The 17,126-nt window shown below is 43.2% G+C and overlaps 1 protein-coding gene across 3 annotated transcripts in view; it reads right to left on the reverse strand.

Annotated features, from left to right (window-relative positions):
• Window positions 1–17,126, reverse strand: part of hydin (HYDIN axonemal central pair apparatus protein) — a 1,146,554-nt gene that overhangs the window by 766,879 nt on the left and 362,549 nt on the right. For all 3 annotated transcript variants that reach the window (XM_059992477.1, XM_059992476.1, XM_059992474.1), the window contains exon 14: window positions 1,250–1,485. In XM_059992477.1, the coding sequence (XP_059848460.1) occupies window positions 1,250–1,485 (236 nt within the window). The remainder of the gene's footprint in view (window positions 1–1,249; window positions 1,486–17,126) is intronic.

Raw genomic sequence — 17,126 nt, forward strand, 5'->3', positions numbered from 1 at the left:
ACCAGGGACAATACTTATTGAAAACTAAGGTTCTTTAGACCTTTAGCATATAAAAATGTCATGTCATATTAGGTCGGTCCTCCAAAAGTGTCCCAATATGATGCCTGCTGCTCATTTTTGTTGAGTAAGTTAGTTCTTTGTCCACCAGCTCCAGTGTCTCTCCAGTGACTTTGTTCACAATAAAACATTTGCACAGGCCCCTCTCTCAGGACAAACCCATTCCAGAGCGTCATGCCTTTCACAAAGGAAAGAGAACCTGCTTCTCCAGGATCGTTTGCATTAGCAGATGATCTCTTTGAAGAAGCAACTCTCAAGGAAGTGATGAGATAACATTTCAAGTTATTAGCTTTAATCATCATCAGGAAAGATACAGTGATGGATCTGTTTCAGCAGTTTTATCTCCTGGCTCAGAGGCTTCTCTTACACAAGCATGAAGGGATAAAAATGCATACAACTGCGAAATGTCAGGGTCCCAATAGTGAACACTAAACCAAAAGCAACCAGTGTGATGAAACAGATCTAGGACATTTGAGTTGCTGGCAGACTTTCTGTTGCTAAGCTCCACCAGATGGATCATGGTAGCAACAGGGTCAGGAGGAGTGGCAGAGAATAGGCCTGACTTTGTTAGTGAGGTTTGGTCAGGTTGACATTCAGAGGTTGGGGTCAGCGGGTGGTCAGATCATGGGTTGGAGATCAGTATGCTGTTGGATAACTGGGTGGAGATCGAAGTTTAGTCAGATGTGGGTAGTCAATCAGATGGTCAATCAGATCTTTGTGGTCAGTTAGACTGAAGAGATTGTAAATAAAGTTGATCAGACTAAGCATGATGGTCAATTGCACTGGTAAACTTAGGCTGTTGGTCAGCTGCACAGAAATTGGGCTTGTGGGGTGGACCTACATGGAAGACAATGGAAGTCCCCGATTTCCCTGAATGAACACCAAAGCAGAGATTTTCCATCCCACTTTGTGTGGCAAGTCTGCATTGTTCAGGGCCTCAAATGGACAGAGCAACGAAGGCACACACTACACTTGGCCATCACATGCTGCATATATGCATATTGTACTAAGGGTGGACCCAGAATGAGTTTCTGAATATCCGTTATCAGAACATTAAACACCGGATCAATTTAGCATTCCACTTTTTCATAAAATTAATTCAGGTAGTGCACAAAACAAAATAGACTATAGATGTGGAATCCAAAACAAAATTGTCTAAATAATGACAAGAGTTAAGTGAAAATATTATTACCTGAATCTCCATTTCCTCCTGGGCCTTGATGGTACCATAGTTGGGCTTTATAGTGAACTCTTTGGGTTTTACTCCATACCCGATGTTTGTCCAAGAAAGCACCCTTCTGCCATCTAAGCTGTAATTATCACTTGCTGGAGTGACTTCTGCAGTTCCGTCACCAGCGACCCACAAATTAAATGTCATCGCAACAATGGAAGTGTTAATAAGACGACATGATATGGTGCTGGGAAAACCTGGAATTTTGGGAGAAAGAAAGATTTATAAAAATTATCCATATGCAATTGCACCAAGAACGCATAATTTATAACTTAATCTAAACATGGCTTCTCAAATCCATGCTCCTTTGTTTCAAGAAAGAAATTGCAACAATGATTGTTAATTCACAAAACCAAAACCAAACTTTGAAAAGATGTACAACATCTTTATTCTGTGCAGCTTTTAATATTTCTATTTTTTATTCTCATAATCATCAAGCATCTCTTTTTCACCTGCTAGCTTAACAATTTCAATTACCGATATGTCACGCAACACACACAAAATGCTGGTGGAACGCAGCAGGATTCCACCAGCATTTTGTGTGTGTTGCTTGAATTTCCAGATCTGCAGATTTCCTTGTGTATACCAGAATGTCTCTTCTTTCACTAGGCCAGGTAAACAAAAGTCCTCCTGAATTTAAAAGCAGGAACTCAAAATCATTTCACACTTTCATTCTTCTCTCAACAGCCAGGCAACCAAAATAATTGGAGACAGAGGAAACTACAGATGCCAGAATCTGGAGCAGAAAACAAAACTGAAGGAACTTAGTGGGTCAGGCAGCATCAGTGGAGAAAATTAGACAGTCACATTTCTGGCTGAGTCCCTTCATTTGAACTGAAAAACGGAGGAGCAATGTCCAGTATAAAGAGCTTTAGGGGAAGTTTAACAGTTATAACGAATCTCTGACTGCAGCCTGCCTGCAGACCTGGAAAGGGTCCAAGATGGAAGGGTGATGTTAAAGCCTTGCTATTGGAAAGATTTAGGGGAAATTGCTACAGTGAGGACAAAGATTATTGGGGGTGGGGCAACAGCAGGGATGGAGCAAAACTGTTGAATGGAGTCCAGGCACTTGGATAATCAATGAATTGTGTTCGGGAGAAAGAAGCCATCAGGACTTGGGTGAAGGGTGGGTTTCAAGTGAGATAGTCATGATATGGGAATAGGTAGAACACAATCGATTTCGAGAAGGTAAGTGACTTCCCAGACAGGAGAAGGAATATTCTATAACCTGTTGACTATATACAATGTTATAAGTGGCATTCACTTGGTTCCTCCTTTCTAAGGTTGTGCTTCTTGAACCTTGGGAAACTGGCATAACATCTGGAAACATTAAACTAGCTCATTTTCTTCATTAATGAAGTTGAACACATGGCAACAGAATTCATATTGTAATAGTTTTCACCTTGTCCCATGTAGCTTGCCAAACATTACTTTTCAGTCAGTGACTCAAAACATTACTGGTGCTCAAGTTACTGGATGAGCTTCTGAAAGACAGGATTTAGTGCATTTGGAAAGGCAGGGACTGATTAGGCATCGTTAGCAAGGTTTTATGTGTGGAATATTATTTCACAGATTTGAAGAGCTGACCAAAAGGATTGATGAGGACAGGATGGTAGATGTGGACTTCAAGGACTTTAGCAAGGAGTTGCCAAGTTCTGGGAAGGTGATCCAGAACATTACTTCACTTGGGATCCAAAGTGAACTAACAAATTGCATATAATATTAACCTGGTGGCGGGAGGCAGAGAGTGACAGTGAAGGAACGTTTTTTTCCAGATTAGAAACCTGTAACCAGTGGTGTGCCACAGGAATCAGTACTGACTCTCCTGTTGTTCATTACACATACTGTATTAATAATTGAGTACATAGGCTACATGATTTGTTGATGACACCAAAATGGCTGACAATAAAGGTGGTTGTCCAGGATTACATAAGAAAATTGTCCATGCCAATGAAGATGCTTTTCTATGCTTATCCCATCTGCCTATTTTATTTTTATTTAGAATGCAGCATTGAATAGGCCCCCCGGTCCTGTGAGCCACTCGGCCAGTAACCCCGACAACCCCAATTTAACCCTAACCTAATCACAGGAGAATTTACAATAACCAATTAACCTACCCAGTACGTCTTTGGACTGTGGGACTCTGTTTCCTTGGCCCAAATGCGCAACTATTTCTAAAGGCTTTAAATCAATGTAATCTGTTTTCCACACATCTTTAGGACACCATGTCATGTGTTTGTGGTCCATTCTCCATCTGTATTTATTGTTTATTGTATACTCATATCACTTTGCTTCCTTCATCTTCCAAGTTATAATACACTTTGAAAAATATATCCATATGTTTGATATTTAAGAGGAATGGTTCTCAACTTTGCTCATTCATGCTAAGACTTCAAAAACAGAATGCTGTTTCATTTCTTTTCCTGGGTAATATGGCTAAACCTGGTGTGTTCAGTAGTCCACTGATACTTCAAAGACGTGTGGCTTGCTTACAATGCACTCTCTATATTAGACATTGTGATAAATCAATTTTCATTCTCCATACTCACTTAGAAGTTCTCAGACCCCACTTGGAGTACTCTGCTCAGTTCTGGTCACCTCACTACAGGAAGGATGTGGAAACCATAGAAAGGGTGCAGAGGAAATTTACAAGGATGTTGCTTGGATTGAGGAGCATGTTTTATGAGAATAGGGTGAGAGAAATTGGCCTTTTCTCCTTGAAGCAGTGGAGGATGAGAGGTGACCTGATAGAGATGTATAAGATGATGAGAGGCATTGATCGTGTGGATAGTCAGAGTCTTTTTTCCGGGGCTGAAATGGCTAACACGCAAGGGCACAGTTTTAAGGTGCTTAGAAGCAGGTACAGAGGAGATGTCAGGGGTAAGTTTTTTATGCAGAGAATGATGAGTGCATGGATACACTGCCAGCAACGGTGGTGGAGTCGGATACGATAGGGTCTTTTAAGGGACTCCTGGATAGGTACATGGAGCTTAGAAAAATAGAGGACTATGGGTAACCCCAGGTAATTTCTAAAGTAAATACATATTTGGCACAGCATGGTGGGCCAAAGGGCCTGTATTGTGCTGTAGGTTTTCTACGTTTCTATGTTTTTCACATCTGGGTCATCAATATTCTTCAGCAATCCTTTAACATACTTGTCACTACTTTGTGATGTATCCAAGACAATGTAAACATCTATCCTAAAGATTTATTTACAAGATAGTGTAGCGGTGTGCTACACGCAGCGCTAAAATTACGACACGGAGTCGGTAACTGCAGTCGAAGGAAAAAACTTTATTCGAAAACTTCAGCCTCACTTTTAAGCCTCTGTCAACCGGCCCCCCATGGCGCAGAGGCTCCAAAGCTCTGTGCTCGCAAACCCCCGTAGGCTATCTAATTGTGAGTCGGTTCGGATACGCTAGGAAATGGTCGCCACAATAGCACATTACAAGAAGCTCAAAGCTGCTGTTGCAAATGTTTGTGAATAGGTTACATGATTTGAGAAGCTAACACATGATGAATATGGAAACAATCCTACATCTCAATACCCAGCAAAAGTGGTAGAGTAATGATGGAGGAGGAATTGCAGCTACAGTCTGGTCAACAGATTGAAATTGTGTCTCTCCACTAAGGATGTGGAATTTTAGTTGACATCAGAAAGCCACTGAAAAAGTACAAGAAGAAAATCAGCTGTAGTTAGACTGATATACCAGCACACAAACTCTAACCAAAAGGTTGCATCATCTGAGATAGCTTATATACTGTGGAACCTTACAATATCAACATCAGAGTGGAAAATTGGTAGCTCGAACTTCAGTTACAACAATAGCAATACATAATTTTTTTAAACCTGGGTGTTCATTTTGCATATCATTTTAATCTCTGTGAGTGTGATTCCAGTCTCCAAGAGAGACTCACCAGCAAAGGAAAACAACAAACCTCCATATATACAAAATCTTTTATAACGTCATAATATCATGAGGTCCAGAGCAAGCTTCACAAAGAAGTTCTAGAATACTTTTGAAGTAAAATTAGCAAGATGCTGGAAATACACAGCTAGTCATACAGCATGAATACTAATAAGGATCATTGACTTGAATAATTCTACAAATGTTTGTACTTCTTTTAGGTCTTTCCAAGGTATTTTCAGACCTCCGAATTGTTTGTATGCACTCAAAATGGCAGAAAGTTGTGAAGAGTCCATTGAATAGTCAGTATCAAGAATATAACACTACGTTGATAGTGCACTGCAGTACCAGCCTAGATTGAGTCTCTGGACTCAAAACAAAAACTCCTTGACTAAAGAGACACAAATGCTACTCATGAGCAACATTAATGCCTAACCATTCCAGTTAATATCAATAACAGGGAAACTGGAAGGCAAAGGTACAGTCAATACTCTATTGGTATGTACATGTGATTGTTTAGAGATCGATCCTGCACAAATTGAGCTTCACACTGTCAGCCTTCTATGAAAAAAACTATCTGGAACCTGATGTTACACAGACTTGGCAAGGAAATTCCATGATCTCCTATTTTACTATTTTACTATTTCAGATCCTGCTGAATCAGGAAAGTTTAAGGTTGAAGAGTTAATGTCAGGGAAAGAGAGACAGCACGTTAGTTGGGGGTGTAGAGGGATGGATAGGACAATGGGAATATCTTTGATGGAGTGAGAACAAAGCTGCCATGAGAAAGCTTGTTGAGGTCATCCTCTCAACAGTTAATTGGAAAGAGAGTTGGAGGAAATGAACTAAAGTCATAAACTGAGTGGTTAGATTGTGAGAATGCAAGAATAGGAATCTAAGATGCAGGGCTTTGGAACATGCTCAGCCGATCAGATAGTGCCAATGAAGAGAGAACTCAGCCAATTTCACGGATGGCTGACTACAGCAAAAATGGCTAATTCTGCTACAGACCAAGAAAATAAGAAATCCTAAGTTGAAAAACTCCAGCAAGTCTAGATGACTGCAATGTGCTCAGATGGAAATTAAGGTGCTATTCAAGTTTAGATTTATTCTCATCCAACCGTACATATGTATACCACCAAACAAACCAATGTTTCTCTGGACTAAAGTGCCCAACCAAGTACATATAACTCAGAAATAACACATAAAGAAATAATATCATTATTACAGTGCATTAACAAATAATAAAGTGCATTTGTGACACAAGTTAAAAAGTAAATGGTATAATGCTACTTGTGCTTCATGCACGATGAGACCTGAACGCTAGCATGGAGTACGGTAGTCTTAGGTCCTGGAGGAAAAAGCTGTTTCCGTCACAACAATTCTTGTACTAATGTTACAGTACCTCCTGGCTGATGGTAGGGAGTCAAAGAGATTGTTGGATGAATGGGAGGGATCACTGACAATGCTGATGCCCCTGAGTATGCAATACTGATAAATATCTCTGGAGAATGGAAGAGAGACCCCGATGATCCTCTCATCAGTGCTCGTAATCCTTTACAGGGTCTTACAATTCCCCAACCAAGCAGTGAAGAAGCTGGTCAGGATATTCTTGTTGGTGGTCCTGGAAAAATTGGTCAGAATTCTGGGAGGGAGGGGGAGGGAGTTTGCCTCAAACTTCACTCTCTCTTCAGGAAATAGAGATCTTTCTTGATCAAAGAGGTGGTATTGATAGACCAGGAGAGATTGTCTATTATGTGCACTCCCAGAAACTTGGTGGTCCTAACTCTTTCCATAGATGAGCCAGAACCTTCCTAAAGTCCACAATCATCATCTCTTTGATCTTGTCCGAGTTGAGACACAAACTGTGCTCGCATCATTCTACCAGCTGCAATACCTCCACTCTGTATGTTGTCTTATCACCATAGTTGATGCGGCCAACCTCTGTTGTGTCATCAGCAAACATGATGATTGAGTTTGAACTGGATCTAGCAGTGCAAACGTGCAACAGCAGCAGGCTGAACATGCGACCCTGGGGGTCGCCAGTGCTCCTGGTGATGGAGCCAGAGCTGTTTCTGCCAAAACGGACTGACTGTGACCTTTCTGCCAAGAAGTCTAGGATCTAGTTACAAAGAGAATACTGTTTACCCACAAGTTTCTGAGATATGATTGCATTATGCATAGAGCTGAAATTGATAAACCAGCAACCCAACATAAGACCATAAGATATAGGTACAGCATTAGGTCATCTGGCCCAACCAGTCAGCTCTACCATTTCATCATGGCTGATCCATTTCCCTTCCAGCCCCAACCTCATGCCTTCTCCCTGTATCCTTCCATGCCTTGTCTAATTGAGAATCTATCAGCCTCTGCCTTAAATATCCCCAATGACTTGACCTCCAAGGATTCCACAGATTCATCACTCCCTGGCTAAAGAAATTCCTCCTCATCTCTGTTCTAAATGGACATCCCTCTATTCTGAGGCTGTGTCCCCCATCCTCTCCAAATCCACAACTGGACCTGTCAACATTCAATGAGATCCTACCTCATTCTGAATTCCAGTGAGTGCAGGCCCAGAGCCATCAAACACTCCTCATATGATAAGCCTTTCAATTCTGGAATTACTTTGAACCCTCTCCAATGTCAGCATATCCTTTCTTAGATAAGAGAGACAAAACTACTCACAATACTCAAGTTAGGCCTCCCCAGTGTCTTATAAAGCTTCAGCATTCAATTGTTGCTTTTTTATTCTAGTCCTCTCAAAATGAATCTAACATCACATTTGCCTTCTTCACCAGCGACTCAGCCTTCAAATTAACCTTTAGGCAATCCAGCACAAGGGTTCCCAAGTCCTTTTGCACCTCTGATTTTTGAATTTTTGCTGCATTTATAAAATGGTCCATGCTTTTATTTCTTCTACCAAAGTGCATGACCTTACATTTTCCAGGACTGTATTCCATCTGCCACTTCTTTGCCCATTCTCCTCATCTGTCTAAGTCCTTCTGTAGCTTCTCTGCTTCCTCAGAAGTGGCTTTGCCTCCACCTATCTTTGTATTGTCCTCAAACATGGCCTCAAAGTCATCAATTCTGTCATACAAACCAGTGACACATAACATGAAAAGAATTGGCCACAACACGGATCCCTAAAGTAAATCACTAGTTACTGGAAGCCAGCCAGAAAAGGCTCTTTTCATTCCACTCTTTGCCTCTTGCTAATCAGTCAATGCTCTACATGCTAGTACCTTTCCTGTTAGACCATGGGCTCTTGTTAAGCAGCCTCATGTGTGGCACCTTGTCAAAGGCCGTCTGAAAAAGAAGCACCATTTATTTAATAATTGAGATTCAGAGCAGAAAAGCCCTTCTGGTCCTTCGAGCCAGGCCACCCAGCAACTCTCGGTTTAACCCTAGCCTAATCACAGGACAATTTACAATGACCAAGGCTAAGTGGCCTCCAGCAAGCCATCAGAGGGAGTGGTTGCAGTTTGAGGAGGGTTATTGAGGCAACAGGCAAGAGAGACGTCAATGGATGTCTCCAAACTATGTCAAGTATCACTGTCAGCTTTACGACTGAGAGACTCATCTAGTAGAAAAGAACGCCAGCAAGGTCCCTGACACAATCAATCGTAGCTCAGCCAAAATACAGCAGCTGCGTCAAGAGTTCTGATCCCTAGCTGAACAGTACAGGGCAATAAGTGAAGAAGAGAAATCACCACTTGCTGAGCTCAGTAACATCCTCAGAAGTAAGCTAGCAAGCTTCTGCAACTGTGTAAGCAGAATGGCATAGAAAACAGGTAAGAGAGAGCTGCCTTTACAGCAAACCCCAATGGATTCACCAAGCAGCTGCTCTCACGTGCTCTGAATATGAGATGGATCTACACCTTCATAACTCCCTCAGTAACTCAGAGAGGGAGCAGGAGCTAGAGACCATAGCACCCTAAAACATCCTCCTCCTCATGTTCCATACCAAGGAGCCCAGCTAGAAAGAGATCCAGGAGGTAGTCAGAGGAGCCAGAGCTAGTTCTGACCCTGGTCCTAGCGGATTATATTACAAGTACTGCCCTAAGCTCCTCCAGCTTTGGAAATGCTTTCATGTTCTCTGCTGGAGGGGAAAGGTCTTGGATCAGTGGAGGTGTGCAGTGGGAGTCTGGATCCCCAAAGAAGAGATCTCCAAGGACATTGAGCAGTTTAGATCTACCTCACCGCTTAGTGTGAAGGGAAGATGTTTTTCAGTTTCATTTCTTGTTGCCTGACTGAGTTTCTCCTCAAAAATGACTGCATTGATACATCTGTAAGAAAGGAGGGATTTCCAGAGTGCCTGGAACAGATGGGTGTGGTTTCCCAGCTGATCAGGGAAGCATGAAGGAAAGTGAGACACCTTGCCAACCCTCATCCTGGACTACTACAGGAATTCCAGATTGAGAGTCTCTTCAGGAACGACTACATCAGGCTGGCACCAGCTTGAGAAGGGGTATTATACCTCTAACAAAGATAGATGTGCATCAATTCCCAATCAGATCCATCATGGATGATCTCACAGTGACAACTACATCAATCCCAAGGTACAGATGGATCCTCTAGTTGCGAGAGAGTTTCGTGCATGAGCAAGGATGAGCTTTAAGCCAGAGAAATCCAGGTCTCGGGTAGTTGAGAAAAACAGAGTGACAGACAAGTTCCATTGTTGTTGCACAGAGATTCCAAAGTCTTGTCAGCAGGCAGTGAGGTCCGGACAGGCAGGAAATGGAAAGCCAAGGATCCATTGGAGATGGCTGAATCACATTTGAGGCACAGGAATCTTGGAGGTTCAGTGATATCTGGTCAGACAAGGCTAAGGACTTCCCTTCAACCTGCTTCAACCGGGCCCAGGGTGGGGACAGACGCAAACTTGTCCAGGAAGAGGTTCAAACAGCTGTCAAGGAAGGATGGCAAGGTGTGAGAGTGCACTAAAACAGAAGATCTCCTGGTCCGACAACTAGCAGGCAGAACCCCAGCACATTAAGTTCATGATCCAGGTTATGTACAATATCCTGACTAGTCCAGTGAACCTTTTTGTTTGTGACAGAAGTGAGGCACCATCATGACTTCCCTGCTTTGGCAGAGGGACCCTGGAACATATCCTCAGCAGCTGCCCAAAAGCTCTGGAGAAGACCACTACTGCTGCCACGTGACCAGGTGCTGAATGCATTAACAACAATAGGCACTCCCAATAACCCAGAAAGCCCAAAGTCTTTATTAAACCAACCACAGCCTCAGCCCAGATCACCAGTTGGCTTGCTGACCACGGCCTCTAACTGGCAACTGAAAGTCGATCTGAGTAAGCAACTAAAGTTCCCTGAAATAACTGCATCATCACTGACGCTGAGGCCTGACATGGCTATCTTGTCAGGAACCTTGAAACAAGTGGTCATGGTACAAATGACAATCCCTTGGGAGGACTGGATTGAAAATTGAGGTTTGAACATTAGAAAGACAAATACCAGGAGCTGGTAGAGCAGTGCCAGAGAAAAGGGTGCTGGGCACAATCAGAGATTTTAGGGGTGGGGCGGAGAAGTTTTGCTGGCTGCCCACTATGCAGAACCTACTCTCTCTGTGGTATTACAGTGGCTGTAAAGAAAAGCCATCAGGATCGTCATTGGGGTTGATGAGTGAGACTCCAGATGGCTAAGGATCAAAAGATAAACCCATGGACCAACGCTGCTGGGACACAAACCAGGGTTGCCTGGGCAAAAGGCCTGAAACACCCAATGACCCCAGGTTACATCACTGATGATGTGTCCCGGAGCATCCTATTCAACAACCTACTAACCAGTGTGGCTTTGGACTGTGAGAGAGAACCGGAGGAAACCCACGCAGTCACAGGGAGAACATACACTCTTTACAGACAGTGGTAGGCATCAGGTCACCGATTTGAATGATAAACAAACTGGAAAGGATCCAGTGTAGCAGCAGCAGAAAGCACAGCAGAACCTCTACTTCCTTAGGAGTTAGTGAAGATTCAGCATGACATCCATAAGTATGTCGTGGAGAGTATATTGACTAGCTACAGCATAGCCTGGTATGGAAACATCAGTGACCTTGAAAGGAAAATACTAAAAATACAGCCCAGTTCATCAGAGGTAAAGCCCTCACCATCATTGAGAGCATCTACATGAACATTGCTGCAGGAAAGCAACATCTATCATCACAGACCCCACCACCCAGGTGCGTTATCAGCCCCTGCAGCTTTACATGGGTTGACCCTGATCCTCACACCAGCTGTGGCCAGACAGAGTCCCTGCTCCTTGGTTGTGAACTGGGGCCTTTCTCACTAGCCGTCCGTGTGTAAACTGAGCCTAAATGTCATTCAGCCTATCAGGAAGAGAAGAGTCACTGTCGTTGATGCGCAGGATGGACTTGTAATCCATGCCCTGCCACATGTACTAGATGTACTGTCACAGAAATTACTGTGAATAATCCCGTTTTGCATTCATGATGGTGCAGGAAAGTGTAGCTCTTACTGACATGAAAACTGTTTCATATTCAACCCAATCTCTCATCTGTGCTTGGACCACTGTCAGCCGTGGCTTCTGATACTGTCCGCACAGAGATGTGTTTAATACCGGTGACATCCTCAATGCACTTCTCTGTGTAGTCAGTCACATATCTCACCATGATGGTCATAGGAAGCCACCTTCCTGAACCTATGACTCCAACATCATATACGTACAAGTATACCACTGTTACCAAAGTTGGTGATGAATCAGCATACATGAGGGATATTGAAAATTTGGCTGAATGGTGTAATAACAACAACCTTCACACATGGTCAATAAGACAAAGGAACTGATTATAGACTTCAGGAGTGAGAAACCAGAAGTCCATGAGCCAGTCCTCACCGGAGGATCAGAGGTGGCAAAGGTCAGTAACTTTAAAATTTTGAGTGTCACTATCTCAGAGGCCATGTCTTGGATGCATCATACAGCTATAATTGCATAAAAAACACAATAGCACCTCTACTTCCTCAGGAGTCTGTAAAGATTCTGCATATCATCAAAAACCTTGACAAACTTTGATAGATGTGTGGCGGAGAGTGTGCTGACTACTACATTATAGCCTGATACAGGAACACCAATGCCTTTGAGTGTGTAGTCCTACAAAAGGTAGTGTGTTCGGTCCAGTACATCACTGGTAAAACCCTCCCCACCGATGAGCATATTTGCATGCATGAAATGTTGCCACAGAAAAGTAGCATCCATCATCATTGATCCTCACTACTCAGGACATGCTTTTTTCTCACTGCTGCCATCAGGAGGGAGGTACAGGAGCCTCAGGATTCGCACCAGCAGGTTCAAGAACAGTTACTACCCCTCAACCATCAGGGGGGAGGTACAGGAGCCTCAGGATTCGCACCAGCAGGTTCAAGAACAGTTACTACCCCTCAACCATCAGGAGGGAGGTACAGGAGCCTCAGGACTCGCACCACCAGATTCAAGAACAGTTACTACCCCTCAACCATCAGGAGGGAGGTACAGGAGCCTCAGGACTCGCACCACCAGGCTCAAGAACAGTTACTACCCCTCAACCATCAGGAGGGAGGTACAGGAGCCTTAGGACTCGCACCAGCAGGCTCAAGAACAGTTACTACCCCTCAACCATCAGGCTCCTGAACAAAACAGGATAACGACACTCATTCTACTTCTGGTGTTCCCACAGCTGATGGTATCACTTTTAGGACACTTTATCTTGTTATTTCATGCTTATTATTTATTGCTATTTATTTATATTTGCAGTTTGTTGTTCATTGATCCTGTTTAGAGTTCTATAGATTTGCTAAGTATGCCTACAGGAAAAAGAATCTCAGGGATTGTATGTGGTGACATGCCTGTACTTTCAAGTCAAGTCACTTTTATTGTCATTTTGACCGTAACTGCTATGTACAGTACATAGTAAAAATGAGACAACTTTTTTCAGGACCATGGTGTTACATGACAACAGTACAAAAACTAGACTGAACTACGTAAAAAGCAACAGAGAGAGAGAAAAAAAAACAACTACACTAGACTGCAGACCTAGCCAGGACCGCATAAAGTGCACAAAACAGTGCAGGCATTACAATAAATAATAAAAGGTGTCAGTCCAGGCTCTGGGTATTGAGGAGACTGATAGTAAAATAAATTTTACTTTGACTCAAGTCTATATTTTTGAAACAGTTCTGCAGTGCTTCTGGCTAGGTCTTTATCTCCCTTTGAATTAGATTAGCTCATTTAATCAGCGGCTACTATCCAGATATTAGCATAACAGATAACTCCAGGTTTGTACAAAGGATGTTGTATTGCACAAAGCAACTAGGTCTAACGTGTTCTCACCTCTGGTAGCAAAGTCAACATACTGATAAAATTTTGGTTTACAATGTTGAATGGAATTGAATTGACTTTATTTCATACATCCTTCACATACATGAGGAGTAAAAATCTTTACATTACGCTCCACCTAAGTGTGCAATGTGCAATCGTAGTAATTTATAATAAATAGAACAGTCAATATAACATAGAGTACACTCAAGTCAGCGTCTGTTCATCAGTCTGATGGCCTGGTGGAAGAAGCTGTCCTGGAGCCTGTTGGTCCTGGCTTTTATGTTGCGGTACCGCTTCCCAGATGGTAGCAGCTGGAATAGATTGTGGTTGGGGTGGCTTTGGTCCCTAATTATTCTACGGGCCCTTTTTACACACGTCTCCTTGTAAATGTCCTGATGAGATATATGCCGTTTAAAGAGTAATGTTAATTTAGTTCTAGGTTACTGCTTTTGAGCTGCAGTGACTGGGTTCGTTTTTAGCCAGTCTGAGAGTTTTTAACTAACCTATCATTTATTATTTTCCTTTGCTCTATAGTGTTATTAAAACTCAGTGAACTGATCATTCTAAGTCTGTGTCTCTCCCTCTGCGATTTGGCAATCACAGAACTCCTGTCAGCAAGACTTCACCATCAAAATGGACGTAGTGGAGAGAGAACAGCTGAAATTGCCCCTGAATTTTGTTGTTTCATGGGGCAAAAGTTACTGTCAATAGAGGCTGGGTTGGCAGAAGAGGCTTTTGCAGTGAGGCAACTACTCTCAGAGTGACAAGCCCAGTCCAAGCTGGAAAAACAATGTTAGAACTTGCAATGATGGTTGAGCAACTCAGAAGAGATAGGCCGAATCAGGATGCAGGCCTCACTGTTCTCACTGTTGCTATTCAGCAGATCCCTGCCAGGACAGCCACACTTCCAGCACCAGCACCTCTCTCAAACTACTGTACACCAGTCTCATCAGCCTTAGTTGCTAATGCCCTGATTCCCTTAGCTGATTCCAGATTAAGGATTCCTTTACTGGTAGACTAAGCATTCATTTACCAGTGAGATATTCCAGTGACCCCAACTGCAACAGAAACTTTATTACCCAATGTGAGCTGACTTTCCAAGCCCAGCCAGGTAGATTTAATGATGACGCTCATAAACTGATGAATCTCTTAGATGGACAACCATTCAGCCTGCTCAATGAACAACAAAAACACAGTTCTCCTGCAGCCCAGTATTTCCAGCAATTTGTAGTTGAGTTCAAGAGAGAGTTTGATGACCTTCCAGTACAGGGTCAACATCTCCTGGGCCTGCACTAAGGCAAAGGTTCAGGTGATATTACACTGCAAAGTTTCACAAGCTTGCCATTGAAGCGAGGTAGAACTAGAGATCACTCATCACAGCTTTCCAGCACGGGCTTAGCACAGAGGTCAGCATAAGACTGCCGTGCATAATGAAGAGGATCAGCCTGGGTGAACTGACAAATCTGGGCGGCTGAGTGGTTCAGTGGGAGAATGCTCTGAGCCACCTTCTACTCATCAGATCACCACCTGTCTTCATCCCAGTCCACAGAGGAGCCACGTAGGTGAGGGACCACTACCTACCTGAGGATGAAAGATATTGGCACAGAAAGCAGGTTGCTGCCTGGACTGTGGCTCTCCAGAACACTCCCAGGAATCATGCCTGAAGCACCCAGTAAAAGAGGAAATCCATCAATTAGAAGGGGAATTCTGATCAGTCCATTTTCCCTAAAGACATCTTCCCCCTGTTGAGTAATGCTCCCAGCTTCCCTGTCATGGGGGTAGCAGACCCATGAGCTTCTGGCATTTGTTAACTCTAATGCAGACAGGACCCTCATTGCTATGTCTCAGGATCAAAGATGGGGAGTTCCCACTCAACAATTGAGAGAGAACATTGATGTCAAGAATCTGGATGGTTGGTCTCTGGGCACCAGCAAGATCCACCTTTCCATACTAACCCTAATAAAAAGAAGTATGACAGGGCTAAGATGAGTGGGAATACAGATGATTGGGAAAGTTTTAAGGAACAGCAGATCTTAACTAAAAAAGCAATACGGAGAGAAAAAATCAGGTATGAGCTCAGTCTAGCCAGGAATATAAAAGGGGATAGCAAAAGCCTTTTTTAGCTATGTGAAGAGAAAGAAGATGGTTAAGAACAATGTTGACCCCTTGAAGAATGAATTCAGAGAAATTGTTATGGGAAACGGGGAAATGGCAACAGAATTTAATGCGTACTTTAGATCTGTCTTCACCAGGGAGGACACAAGCAATCTCCCAGATGTATGGATGGGCCAGGGTCATAAGATATCAGAGGAATTGAGACAGATTGACATTAGGAAAGAAACTGTGATGAGTAGACTGGTAGGACTGAAGGCTAATAAATCCCCGGGTCCAGATGGTCTGCATCCGAGGGTTCTAAAAGAGGTGGCTCAGGAAATTGCGGATGCATTGGTAATCATTTTCCAATGTTCCTTAGATTCAGGATCAGTTCTTGAAGATTGGAGAGTGGCTAATGTTATCCTACTTTTCAAGAAGGGAGGGAAGGAGAAAATGGAGAACTATCGCCCTGTTAGCCTAATGTCAGTCGTGGGGAAGATGCTTGAGTCCATTATTAAGGAGGAAATAGTGGCACATCTTGATGGCAGTAATAGGATTAGGCCGAGCCAGCATGGATTTACCAAGGGCAAATCATGCTTGACTAATCTGTTGGAGTTTTTTGAGGTGTAACAAGGATGTTAGACGAGGGTAAGCCAGTGGATGTTGTGTACCTAGATTTTCAGAAGGCATTCGATAAGGTGCCACATAGGAGATTGGTGAGTAAAATCAGAGCTCATGGCATTGGGGGCAGGGTTTCAACATGGATAGAAAACTGGTTGGCAGATAGAAAGCAAAGGGTAGCAGTGAATGGGTGTTTCTCGGACTAGCTGGAGGTGACTAGTGGGGTACCACAGGGCTCTGTATTGGAACCACAGCTCTTTACGATATATGTCAACGATTTAGATGAGGGCATTGAAAACTATATCAGCAAGTTTGCTTACGATACTAAACTGGGTGGCAGTGTGACATGCGAAGAGGACGTTAGGAGAACACAGGGAGACTTGGATAGGCTGGATGAGTGGGCAGATACTTAGCAGATGTCATTCAATGTGAATAAATGTGAAGTTATCCACTTTGGAAGCAGGAACAAGAGGGCAGAGTATTGTCTGAACGGTGTAGAGTTAGGTAAGGGAGAAATGCAAAGAGACCTTGGAGTCCTAGTTCACCAGTCTATGAAGGTGAATGAGCAAATGCAACAGGCAGTGAAGAGGGCAAATGGAATGTTGGCCTTTGTTACAAGGGGAATTGAGTACAAGAGCAAGGATGTCCTTTTGCATTTGTACAGGGCCCTGGTGAGACCACACCTGGAATATTGTGTACAGTTTTGGTCTCCAGGTCTAACGAAGGACATTCTGGCAATTGAGAAAGTGCAGCGTAGATTCACTAGGTTGATTCCTGGGATGGCTGGGCTGTCTTACGCAGAGAGATTGGAGAGATTGGGCTTGTACACGCTGGAATTGAGGAGATTGAAAGGGGATCTGATTGAAACGTTTAAGATAATTAAAG

This window comes from Hypanus sabinus, chromosome 17, assembly GCF_030144855.1.
Source record: "Hypanus sabinus isolate sHypSab1 chromosome 17, sHypSab1.hap1, whole genome shotgun sequence".
Taxonomy (NCBI): domain Eukaryota; kingdom Metazoa; phylum Chordata; class Chondrichthyes; order Myliobatiformes; family Dasyatidae; genus Hypanus; species Hypanus sabinus.